Genomic DNA, 13502 nt, shown 5'->3' with positions numbered 1-13502 from the left:
GGGTTCAGTGCCAGTGGACGCCAGCGCCTGCTGCTTCCCCTTTTACGGGATCACCATGGGCCCAATTTGCCCCAACAATCCCAGCAATGCCGTGGGGTCTGATCCAGCAGCCAGCAGCACCACCGCTATAGGTTCCAGTTCAGCCGCCAGCATTTACCGCACCTCCAGTCACTGTGGCGATTCCGCCAGCAAGGGCCCCACCACCACGGTTTAGAGCAACATTTGATGGTAAGCCTATCAAACTGGTCTATTTCCTCAGCCAAGTATGGCCTCATATAGATCAGTATGGAAAGCAATACGAAACAGATTGCGACTTGGTATCTGCGATCTCAGAAGGGATGAATGAGGGAGATGCTGCTGACTGGATAGTCCAGCTGCATAATGAGGGGGTTGCTGAATTAAATGATGCAGAAGGTTTTGTTGAGCTGCTCTGGGCCAGATTCGAAGACGGAGACCGAATCAACGAGAGTGAAGCCGAGATAAAGGTGATGAGTCAAGGAAATCGACCCATAAAGGACTTCATTTGGGACTTTAGACAACTTGCGGGGAACCTTGGACATTGGCCGGACAGAATACATCTGCATTATCTTAAAGAAGCCATTGATCAAGAAGTCAGAACTGCCTGTGGAATCCGGGAGGGGGGATGCCAGAGTGAGTGCAAGACTGGTATACCATGTCAATAGCTCTTGATAAAGAACTTCACCCATGCCACAACCCCTCAGCTGAGCGGCCCCCAGGGAGAAGTGTTTACTAAACTTGACTTGAGAGAAGCCTACTACAGAGTGCACATAAAGGAAGGGGATGAGTGGAAGACTGCTTTCAATTGCCCATTAGGTAGCTTCCAATTGAAAGTCATGCCCTTTAGTCTCCAAGGAGCCCCTGCGGTATTCATGCAATTGATTAACGAAGTGCTGCATGAACATTTATACAAGGGGGTTCTAGTCTACTTGGACGACATCCTCATATTAAGTGAGACATTAGAAGAACATGTGAAACTAGTCCGACAAGTACTAAAGAAACTGTTAGCTTCAAAACTTTATGTGAAGCTGTCCAAATATGAGTTTCACAAAACTTCTCTGGACTACCTGGGCTACCGAATGTTGAACGAAGGCATAGAGATGGATCCTGGGAAAGTGTGAGCCGTACTTGACTGGCAAGGCCCTCACACCAGGAAACAGCTGCAAAGTTTCCTGGGGTTTGCTAACTTCTACCGGCAATTCATCCCAGCCTTCGCGGAAGTAGCCCTGCTGCTTACCGAACTGCTAAAGACAGGACCATCCCCTGTAAAGCCATGGCCGATGCAGCCGTTAGCCTGGACACTAAGTTGTCAAAAAGCATTCAAAAAATTGGAACGGCTGTTTGCAGAGGAGCCCATCCTCTCCCAGCTTCCATTTTAAAGTGATGCTGTTCAGACTACAGGCCACCCATGCAGTCTTCATGCAATTGATTAACGAGGTGCTGCATGAGCACCTCTACAAGGGTGTTCTAGTATATCTGAACAACATTCTCATATTCAGTGAGACGTTAGAAGAGCACACTAAACTAGCACACCAGGTCTTGAAGAAACTCCTGGTGGCTAAATTTTACATAAAGCTATCAACATTCAAGTTCCACAAGACCTCCCTAGACTACCTGGGCTACTGAGTGTCAAATGAGGGAATTGAAATGGACCCGGGAAAAGTAAAAGCGGTGTTAGACTGGGAACCCCCACGCACCCGCAAACAATTCCAGAGTTTCCTCTGGAGTTCTTTTATAGGGTTCTCCAACTTTTACAGGCAGTTCATCTTTCAGCTTTGGAACCCATATTAGGCCAGAAGCTTCAATGCTGCCACCTTCTCATGTGTGGGAAAGTAGGAGGGGTGATTAAGGAGGGGGGTTGTTAGTAGACATAATAGCATTCTTCCTGTTGGTCAAGTTCAGGAGCTTTGACTTACTGAAGGAAAACCCGGGCTTTTTAGATTCGGGTTTTCCCAGATGTGCCATTTGGAAAAATGCTTGCTTCCATGTCTTTACTTGGAGTTGGGGTTTTTCTGGAATGCTGACATTAACCCGAATCTCCTTTAAAGCCTAATGGCACTCAGTAAGGGGGCTGTCGGGGGTGCTGAGCCCCAGCATCTACCGACAGTCTTTGCACCTGGGTGGTGCAAAGACTCAGTGAAGATGGAGGAGAAAGAAGAAATCGGACAGGGGCTACTGGGGGGGCAGATGCTCAAGGAATTACCGACCCCTTGCTTTCTTCTTCTGAAGAAACGGGGCGAGCCATGGAGGCTGCAGAGGAAACCCTTCAACTGGGAGCTCGGTCCAAGGTGTCAGATTCTTGGAGGAGTTGCCAGTCCAACCCAGCTCCAGGAGGGGAAATGAAGTCGCTTCGTGAGCCAGACTGGAGGATGGGAACTGCTGTGGGATCCAGAGACTCCCAGGACTGGGATCGGCTGCAGCCAATGCGAAGCCAGTCCTTAAATGAGCTCCTTGAGTGTTTTGAGCGGATGGAAATGGGGAGTTACGCACCCTCTTCCCAACCCCTTGAGGTGAGATGGAGGCTAGCGCAACCTACATTCACCTTCCCTGATCTGGGACATGGAGGGGGGATAGTAGGGCACAGACTCCCCCCTACCTGGCCAGGAGCGAAACGAGAGGATTAGCGCACCGTGGCCATCCTGCAGCAGTGGGACACCAGGCGCAGCTGGCATACAGAATGCAAAAACCCCCTTTTGGGGCCCCTCGCCAGCCTGCCTTCACGCTACCTCCTGCTGAGAGTATACTGCCAGAATGGGGTTTTTATCCCAGACAAGGATGGGTCCAGTGCCAGTGGTATCCCGTGCCATCTGTTCCAAGCATCCAGGGATCCCCATGGCCCCCCTATGGCCCAACGATCCTGGCACCACAGGGGAAACTAATCCAGCAGCTGGCTGGAATGGCCCCCCTCCCTCCAGCACAGTAAGCAGCTCAACAGCCAGGGGCCCTCCCCCAGCAGCCGACGACGTTGCCCTCCCTCTCTCCAGCCCAGCAAGTCTCCCAGCATCCAGTTGGAGTGTAGCAACCAGGAGCAGCCCTGCAGCAAGCTCTATGCCAGCCAGCCAGGGCCGGGGCCCCTCCCCCCGCAGGGCCAACGCCACCCCACTTCAAAGCAACCTTTGACGGGATGCCAGCCAAACTAGCTTATTTCCTCAGCAGGGTCTGGGTTCACGTAGATCAGTACGGGAACCAATACGAATCAGAACAGGACTTGGTGTCGGCAATCTCAGATGGGATGAATGAGAGAGAGGCTTCTGAATGGATAGCCCAGCTGCACAATGAGGGTGCTGCAGAACTGAATGATGCCGATGGGTTTATTACACTGCTCCATTCCCAATTTGAGGACCCAGACCATATAAATGAAAGCGAAGCCACGCTCAAGGTCATGAAGCAAGGTAATCGACCTATAAAAGACTTTATATGGGACTTTAGACGAGTTGCAGGGAATCTAGGGCATTGGCCTGACTGCATACTCCTACACTACTTTAAAGAAGCTATTGACCCAGAACTCAGAAAAGCCTGTGGGATCTGGGGGGGAGTGCCTGAGCGTCTCCACGACTGGTATACCATGTCCATACCTCTAGACATGTATATTCCATTTATTTAGATTGTCAGCCTAATGGCAGATTTTTTTTTTATTTCTGTATAGAGCCTCCTGTAATTAATATATCTGTCACTCTAAAAGTAAATAATTGTATTTTTATATTAAACTATATCTTTGTATTATTAATTTATATCATTCCATATTCCATATTATTCCAGTATTACTAATATAACTATTTTTTGCTATTGATCAGTTCAGTTTATAATTTCTGTCTTGTTTTTGTTTTGTATTTATCTTGTGGCAACTGAGTATTCTCAGACTTTGGTCCTAAATTGTAGAATTTACTCCATGTCTTTTCTTTCTTTCTTTCTTTCTTTCTTTCTTTCAGGAGATCTTTAAAAATCCATTCATGTATCATTTTCAGTAGTTTAAAAGGATTTTCATATGAATCTTTTTTCAATGTTAAGTTTTGTTTCAGCAGATTGAAATGATATCAATTTCAATGTAAATTCTTAGCTGTTCAGGGCAAGTTATAGAAAAATAAATGTATTATTAATATTGGTATTATTTAGTGTCTCACAAAATGCATCACAAGTACCCTGTTTTGCAGACTCTTCCTTTATTGTTTTACTTCGTAAACTTCCATAAATGGCTACTGTGCTAATTTGGGCTTACAAACAACAAATCAAAATGTTACAGAGGAGTAAATGTGTTTAACTCCCACTCAGGGGTGAAATGCTCCCGGTTCGAACTGGATTGCCTGATCGGATAGTAATGGAGGCGGGTGGTTCAGAGAACTGGTAGCAAAAATCCCTGCCCCCTCCTGCCCAGCTGAGCCGCACAATCATCAGAGGCTTTTTTTTAAAAAAAATTTTAAAGCATTTTTTCTACAACCTCTCCAGTGGGAAAAAAATGCTTTTAAAAGTAAAAAAAAAAAAGCCTCTGATGATTGTGCGGCTTAGCTGGGATCGTCAAATGCTTTTAAAAGCCTCTGATGATCCCAGTTGAGTTGCCTGATCGGCAGAGGCTTTTTTTCTTTTAAAAGCCTCTGACGATCCAAGCTGAGTTGCCTAATCGTCAGAGGCTTTTAAAAGAAAAAAAGCCTCTGCCGATCAGGCAACTCCGCTGGGATTGTCAGAGCCGAAGAGGTTGTAGAAAATATGGTTTTAAAAGTTAAAAAAAAAAATTGGCCACACCCACCCACCAAGCCACGCCCACAGAACCGGTAGTAACAAATTTTAGATTTCACCACTGCTCCCACCTATAACTGAATGCAGTAGATACATAAAATAAAAATAGCATTCATACTTTATTATATTCAGTGAACAAATTATAATGTAAAATAAGGGAGCAAGAGCCTGTAGTACAGTGGACTAAAGCACTGTTATTAACATTAACATCTGCTGCTTGCAATTACTGCAAGTTCAAATCTCACCAGGCTCAAGGTTGACTCAGCCTTCCATCCTTTCAAAGGTAGGTGAAATGAGGACCCAGATTGTGGGGGCAATAAGATGACTTTGTATAAATATACAAAAGTATGAAGGCTATTGCTTAACGCATTGTAAGCTGCCCTGAGTCTCTGGAGAAGGGTGGCATATAAATTAAAGCAAAAAAAAGGGGGGGGGGGCTCTACATTAGTAAGTTCATAATATAATAGTGATCAACATATATGCATTTAAATTAATTGGGCATGTGTGAGTCTGTAAATTTCTGTGTCTGTGTATATATATGTATGGATGCTTTATTAGCTTCATAAGGATTCAAAGGGGACAGAAAGTATATTTAGCATTTCTTTAGGAGATTTGACTCCAAGTGTAATTTTGGAGGGTCAATTCCAGAGAACCAGAGGCAAGGGAGAAAAAAATCTCTGTGATTATTCTAGCATGTTGGAGAATTTGTTGACACTAGCACAGTAATTGGATCTACTGCACAAACGTATGAGCCAGTAGCAAGACTTTCAAAAACTGGGGATCCCCTTAGGCAAAGCATGATGTGCCAATACCAGAAATTCACATGGTATCTTCCATAAATGCCTAGTTATAATATGAACAGTAACATTTTGGTCATAGATTGGAGGGTAAAATGGGGTCTTGGATAACCTAGAAAATGACTGTTACAATAATCCAAATATGACACAACACAGTATGAACTAACTGGTTGACCATCTTTGTTATAAGAAACTAAAAGATCCTGTGTAGATTCATTAAACAGAAATTCCAACTGAGACCAGAATTTCTGTTGTTAAGCAAATCACTGTAATTGTTAAGTGAATCATGAGGTCATTAAGTGAAGCCAGCTTTCCCCATTGACTGCTTATTGACCAGTCCGCTCCCACAGAGAGGGTCTCCTCTGGGTGCCATCGGCCAAGTTATGTCGGCTGGCGACACCCAGGGGGAGGGCCTTCTCTGTGGGAGCCCCAGCCCTGTGGAATGAACTGCCCCCGGAAATACGTAAGATCACCGACCTCCGGGTGTTTCGCTGCGCACTGAAGACCCTGTTGTTCCGCCAGGTTGGGCTATTAACATAACGATTTTAAATTGGGTTATTTTAAATTTCTGGGATTTTAATTGGAGCCTAATTATTTAATGATTTTAAATTTTAATCGTTGTTTTGTTCTGTGTTTTTAAATAGGCTGTACACCGCCCTGAGTCCTTCGGGGTATAGAAATAAAATTATTATTATTATTATTATTATTATTATTATTATTATTATTATTATTATTATTATTATTATTGGAAGCTGGCTGGGAAGGTTGCAAATGGTAATCACATGAATCTGGGACCTTGCAACCATTATAAATGCATGCCATTTCCTAAACTCCCAAATTTTGATCACGTGACCTTAGGGATGCTGCGACAGTTGTAAGTGAAGGGACTGGAATGGTTGCTAAATGGATGATTACCTGTTTATGACCAAGCCTACCTGCTTATGATCAATTATTAATATGAAAGAAAGGCTTTCAAGACAGTTTACCATTGATTTGAATATTTGGATTCCTCATAAACATGGAGATCCACAAATGTCACTTTCAGTTCTGAACAAAAATATGGAATTTAAATGCAAAATATCTGACCAATTTTTCACCAAATGTTCAACATAAAGATCTTTCCTGAACTATACTTTCTCTTTCTTCCTTATCCTTGCATTTTTTAGGATTACTACCACAGCTGCCTGTATGATGGATTTACGCAGATATCCCTTGGATGAACAAAACTGCACACTGGAAATCGAAAGCTGTAAGTCTTACTGTTCCCTACTGATAAATAAAATTACAATTTTCCTTGGAAACATATCACACTGAAAAATCATAGCATAGACTTTGTTTCCAGCATTAAAAAAAATCCTGTCAACATTACTGGCATTTTTTCATCTTTGATGAAGTCATCTACAGACTCCCTTGTATCATTTGAGGCCTTGTTTAAATGTTATGGTCAGGTTCTTAGTTGATGATTTTGCCAACTATTAATTTCTTTAAATCTTGTAAATATGTTGCTTCCTTATCAAACCTATAATAGCTTTCTTCTCTCTCCCTCTTCAATTCCATCTCCATCATCTCTCCCTCCATCCCTCCTCCTCTATATATATATATGCATACACACACACACACACACACTGTACATACATATGTTGATTACTCTTCCTACTACCAGAATCAGTATAACTGTCTATAATCAGTTACTGTAAATGTATCTACATAATTGTGACAATATTATTTAATGTTATTAGGCTAACAAGCTTTAATTTCCAGACTGATGTACCAAACTTTTATTAATCTAAGGATACACAATTTAATTAATGAGGGCAAAAGCTCTCAATTGGTTTTATAAGAATATTTTAGTTCTGATTATGACAATGAAAATAGTAAGGATATTAATCATATAAGACAAATGGTCTTTATAAAAAAAGTCATGTAATCTGTATTACATGTAATCTATCAGATCCCTGTAATCATGTAATCTGTAATCATGTAATCTGTAATCATGTAATCTGTCAGGTCCCAGTGATTTACATTTGTCAAGGTCAGATAGGTGTTCTCATACCATTTTCTTCCTTATTTTAATTTTTATTTCTAGTTTGTCTTTATTAGTAGCTTTTTTGGTATAATTATAGCCCAATGTATCAAAAAAAAACCTACTGTAAAAGACAAACTAGAAATAAAAATTGAAATAAGCAAGAAAATGGTAAGAGAACACTTATCTGACCTTGATGAATATAAATCACCGGAATCTGACTGATTACAACCCAGAGTTCTGAAGGAGCTGGCAGATGTTATCTCAGAACCATTGTATCATATCTTTCAAAATACTTAGATTTTAATAAGATATTTGACAAAGTAGACCACAATCTACTTCTTGGTGGGCTAGAAAAACATGGAATAGACAACATCACCACCAGATGGATTTGTGGCTGGCTGACAAACTGTACTCAAGGAGTAGTCCTTAATGGTATTAGATCCACATGGAGAGAAGTAAGTAGTGGGGTACCACAAGGCTCCATCTTAGACCCAGTACTCCTCAATATCTTCATAAATTACTTAGATGAGGGAATAGAATGGGATCTCATCAAATTTGCAGATGACACTAAACTGGCAGGAATAGCCAACACCCCAGAAGACAAACTCAAGATCCAAAAAGATCTGGAGAAACTTGAACAATGGGCCCTATCCAACAAAATGAATTTCAATGTGGAGAAAAGTAAAGTTTTACATTTAGGCAGGAAAAATCAAAGGTTAGAGATTAGGTGAGACCTGGCTCAAAAACAGGAACTGTGAAAGGGAGCTTGGAGTCTTAGTGGATGATCACTTGAATATGAGCCAGCAGTGTGCAGCAGCAGTCAAAAAGGCTAATACAATCCTGGGTTGTATAAACAGAGGCATAGAATCAAGATCATGTGAAGTATTAGTACCGCTTTATAAAACCCTAGTAAGACCACACCTGGAATACTGCAACCAATTTTGGTCACCATACTACAAAAAAGATGTTGAGCCTTTGGAAAAAGTTCAGAGAAGAGCAACTAAGATGATCAAAGGCCTAGAGACTAAAACATATGAAGAATGGCTGCAAGATTTGGGTTTGGTTAGTCTAAAGAAAAGAAGAATTAGAGGTGACATGATAGCAGTATTCCAATACTTGAGGGGCTGTCACAAACGAGAGGGGATCAAATTATACTCCAAAGCACCGGAGGGCAGGACAAGAAACTATGGTTGGAAACTAATCAAAGAGAGAAGCAACCTGGAATTAAGGAGAAACTTCCTAACAGTGAAGACAATTAACCCATGAGCTTGCCTCCAGAATTATTTATTATTATTATTATTATTATTATTATTATTATTATTATTATTATTATTTAATCTTTAGTGAGATTCACAGCCTTTGAGGCTGGTTAATAGCTCAGCAGCTCGAGTCCTAACCAAGGACCTAGGAACTGTTAAGGTATCGTCGGTGGATGTAAGCTGTTCTGAGTAAGGTGGTTTTTTGTAGATTCAAAATGTTCAAGTCTGGCAAATTTAGAATTTCTAAATAGTGGGGCAGCCCTTTGGGTATTGCTCCAAGGGCTCCAATTACAATCAGGACAACACACAATTTCTTTTTCCACAGTCGCTCAACTTCAATTTGCAAGTCCCAGTACTTTGTGATTTTTTCTTGCTGCTTATCTTCAATCCGTGCATCTCCAGGTATTGCAATGTCAATGAACCATACTTTTTTCTTTTCAACTATTGTTATGTCAGGTGTGTTGTGGACCAAGTGCCTGTCAGTCTGAATCCTAAAGTCCCACAAAATCTTGAGTTTCTCATTCTCTAAAACTTTCTCAACCTGATGTTCCCAGTGGTTTTTGCTGTACTCAAATCCAAACTTCTGGCACAATTTCCAGTGAATGATCTTAGCAACGCGGTCATGGCGTTGTAGGTAGTCAGTTTGTGAAATTTTGCTGCATCCTCTGATCAGGTGGTCAACTGTCTCCTCTTTCTCATTGCAGAGGCGGCATTTGCTGTTGGTGGTAACATGTTGAGTTTTTGCCTTCATGCAGTTTATGGCTAGGGCTTGTTCTTGAGCTGCCAAAATAAAGCTTTCTGTTTCTTTTTTCAGTACTCCTGATCTTAATCAGTTCCAAGTTAGTTTCTGGTCAGCTTTGCCTTCAATACTTTTCAAGTATTGGCCATGCAGAGCTTTGCTTTTCCAATTTTCAGCTCGCTGCTCAATTACTTCTTTCTTATATTCTGCTTTTGTTTTAGTTGTCTTTAAAAAGCCTCCTTTATTTACTTCCTTAATCATTGATTCTTCACTTTTCTGGATGTAATCATTCAAGCTGCGTTTTTCTTCTTCCACAGTCTGCTTTACTTGTAGGAGTTCTCGACCACCCTCTGCTCTTGGTAAATATAATCGGTCAACATCACTTTTAGGGTGCAAGGCATGATTCATTGTCATAAGCTTCCTTGTTTTTCTGTCCAAATTGTCTAACTCCATCTGGGTCCAGTCAATTATTCCTGCAGAGTATCTAATCACAGGTATAGCCCAGGTATTTATGGCTTTTATGATGTTTCCTCCACTCAGCTTGGACATTAATATCTTACGAATTCGCCGAATGTACTTGGCTGAAGTTGATTCCTTGACTTTATTATGCATTAAGTCAGAGGCTTCTAAAATCCCCAAGTATTTGTAGCCTTCTTCTGATTTTACTGCCTTTATCATTTCTTCATTCTCTAGTCTATTCCATCCTCTTCTATGATCTTGCCTGCTTTGGTTGCTATTGTTGCACAGTTGTCAATTCCAAACTGCATACTGATGTCTTGGCTGAATTCTTTTGTGTTTTCAATTAATAAATTCAGTTCAGCTTTTGTTTTACCAAACAGCTTCAAATCATCCATGTACATCAAGTGCGAGATTTTCAGTCCTTTCTTTGCAAGTTCGTATCCACAGTTCATCTTCTTCAAAATGATTGTCAGTGGTAGCATTGAGAGTATAAAAAGTAGGGGTGAAAGGAAATCGCCCTGGAAAATGCCTCGTTTAATTTCAACTTCACCCAGTTCTTCTTCATTAGCCATAAGTTTCGTTTTCCAAAGGTTCATTGAAGATTCCATGAATTTTTGTATGTTGCTGCTGATGCCTAAGATTTCCAGGCATTTCTTGATCCAGCTATGGGGAACTGAATCAAACGCTTTCTTATAGTCTATCCAAGCCATGAACAGGTTGCTTCGTCTTTTCTTTGAGTTCTTTAGGATTAGCTTGTCAATCAGCAATTGATCCTTTGTTCCTCTTGAGTTTTTGCAGCATCCTTTCTGTTCTACAGGAAGCAAATTATTTCTTTCCAGGTATCTTTAGATTTGGTTTGCAATGATACCAGTAAGAAGCTTGTATGTTGTTGGCAAACAGGTGATTGGCCTATAGTTTCCAGGGTCCTTTCCTTTTTCTTTATCTTTTTGGATCAAAAATGTCCTTCCAGTTGTCATCCATTCATCATTTTCAGGTGTTTTTAGGATCTGGTTCATCTGGGTTGCCAATCTTTTGTGCACACTTGTAAGTGCCTTTAACCAGAAGCCATGCAGCTCATCCGGTCCAGGTGCACTCCAGTTCTTCACTTTTCTTGACTGTCTTTGCACCATTGCTTTTGTTATTTTCACGTCTTCCATTTTATGCACTTTAATAGAGTCCTCAACCTGTTTGATCCATTTTGCATTTCTGTTGTGCTTCTTGTTGTTTTCCCACAAATTCTTCCAGAATTTCAGAGCTTTCTCTTTATCAGGCTTTTCATTTGTTGTTACTCCATCTCCATTTTCTAAGCTCTTATAAAACTGGTGCTGATTTGCTCTGAACTGTGAGTTTTCCTTGAACTGAGTTACTCGGTTTTCATACCTTTTAATCTTTTCAGCGATGGCAACAACACTCTGCTTCAGCTCTTCAATTACTACTGCAATCTCCTTATTCCTCAGATCGTATCTTGCTTCCAGGCTGCTTTTGACCTGCTTGTTCTTTAGCTGACCTTGCCTTAGATTCTTCAAGTTGCTCAAATCTATTATTATTATTATTATTATTATTATTATTATTATTATTATTATTATTATTATTATTATTATTTCAATTAATATGCCGCCTTTCTCCGGAGACTCAGGGCAGCTTATAATGCATTTTTTAAAAAAACCATTCTAAAAACATTTAAAACTTAAAACATTAAAACGCATTCACACCATTCATGGCCGGATCTCACAAGATCGCAACAGCGAGATCAACGGCCCCAGGCCTGCCGGAAAAGCCAGGTCTTCACCGCTTTTCAGAAGGCCAATAGGATGGGGGTGGTCCGGATCTCAGGAGGTAACTGGTTCTAGAGAGCTGGGGCAGCCACAGAGAAGGCCCTCCCCCGTGGGCCCGCCAGCCGGCATTGTTTAGCTGATGGGACCCAGAGGAGACCAACTCTGTGGGATCTTACTGGTCACTGGGAGCTATGTGGTAGAAGGCGGTCTCGAAGATAACCTGGCCCTGAGCCATGTAGGGCTTTAAAGGTAATAACCAACACCTTGAATTGTGCCCCGAGACCAATAGGGAGCCAGTGCAGCTCGCAGAGAATTGGTGTAATGTGGGTGTATCTAGGTGAACCCACAATAGCTCACGCGGCTGCATTCTGGACCAGCTGTAGTCGCCGAACACTTTTCAAGGGTAGCCCTATGCAGAGCACGTTGCAATAATCACCATGAGGTGACAAGGGCATGAGTGCCTGTGAGGAGATCCTCCCGATCCAAGTAGGATCGCAATTGGTGCACCAGGCGAACTTGTGCAAAGGTCCCCCTAGCCACAGCTGTCAGATGTTGCTCTAATCTTAGCTGTGAGTCTAGGAGGACACCCAAATTGCGAGCCCGTTCTGAGCGGGACAATTTCTGCCCCCCCTCCAGAACCAAGGATGGACAATCAACATAGTCTTTAGGAGGCAATACCTACAGCCATTCAGTCTTGTCTGGGTTAAGTCTGAGCCTGTTGACTCCCATCCAGACCCTCACAGCCTCCAGGCACTGGCACATTACATCCACTTCATCATTGAATTGATGCGGGGTAGAGATATACAGCTGGGTATCATCAGCGTACTGCTGGTATCTCACCCCATATCGTCGGATGATCTCACCCAGCAGCTTCATGTAGATGTTAAATAGGAGGGGAGAGAGGACTGAGCCCTGAGGCACCCCACAAATGAGGGGCCTAGGGGTCGACCTCTGTCCTCCTACCAACACCGACTGTGACCGACCAGAGAGATAGGAGGAGAACCACCGTAACACAGTGTCTCCCACTCCCAACTCCCTTAGTCATCCCAGAAGGATACCATGATCAATGGTATCAAAAGCCGCTGAGAGGTCAAATAGCACCAAGGTGGAAGAATGACCCCCATCTCGGGCTCGCCAGAGATCATCCATCAATGTGACCAAAGCAGTTTCTGTGCTGTAGCCAGGCCTGAAGCCAGACTGAAAAGGGTTCAGATAATCTGTTTCATCCAATGACCGCAGGAGCTGAAGTGCCACCACTTTCTCTACAACATTTTCCACAAAGGGTAGGTTGGAGACTGGATGAAAGTTCTTTAATTCTGCTGGATCTAGGGAAGCTTCTTGAGGAGGGGCCTTACGACTGCTTCCTTCAATGGTTGCGGGAAGGACCTCTCCCTCAAGGACATGTTAACTAAAGCCTGGAGCCAGCCTCGTGTCACCTCCCTGCTGGCCGAGACCAGCCAGGAGGGGCACGGGTCCAACAAACAAGTGGAAGAACTCATCACCCTTGCAGCCTTGTCCACTTCCTCAGGAGTCACAGGCTCAAACTCATCCCACACAATAGGACTAAGACCTGTCCCCGTCATCTGGATCGGAATTGCCCAATCAGAGTCCAGGTCCATCCGAATCTGAGCGACTTTATCCGACAGAAACTGCACAAACTCCTCAGCTCTACCCTGCAAGGGCTCCTCCACTCCCCCT

At 42.6% G+C, this 13502-nt stretch overlaps 1 protein-coding gene across 2 annotated transcripts in view; it reads left to right on the top strand.

Moving 5' to 3' along the window:
- Window positions 1-13502, top strand: part of LOC139320032 (gamma-aminobutyric acid receptor subunit beta-1) — a 201877-nt gene that overhangs the window by 148783 nt on the left and 39592 nt on the right. For both annotated transcript variants that reach the window (XM_070948136.1, XM_070948135.1), the window contains exon 5: window positions 6713-6795. In XM_070948136.1, coding sequence (XP_070804237.1) covers window positions 6713-6795 — 83 coding nt within the window. The remainder of the gene's footprint in view (window positions 1-6712; window positions 6796-13502) is intronic.

Source organism: Pituophis catenifer, unplaced genomic scaffold, assembly GCF_029215685.1.
Source record: "Pituophis catenifer annectens isolate HBS135680 unplaced genomic scaffold, rPitCat1.0.hap2 SCAF_8, whole genome shotgun sequence".
In the NCBI taxonomy this organism is placed as follows: domain Eukaryota; kingdom Metazoa; phylum Chordata; class Lepidosauria; order Squamata; family Colubridae; genus Pituophis; species Pituophis catenifer.
This window is presented reverse-complemented; position numbering and strand designations above follow the sequence as displayed.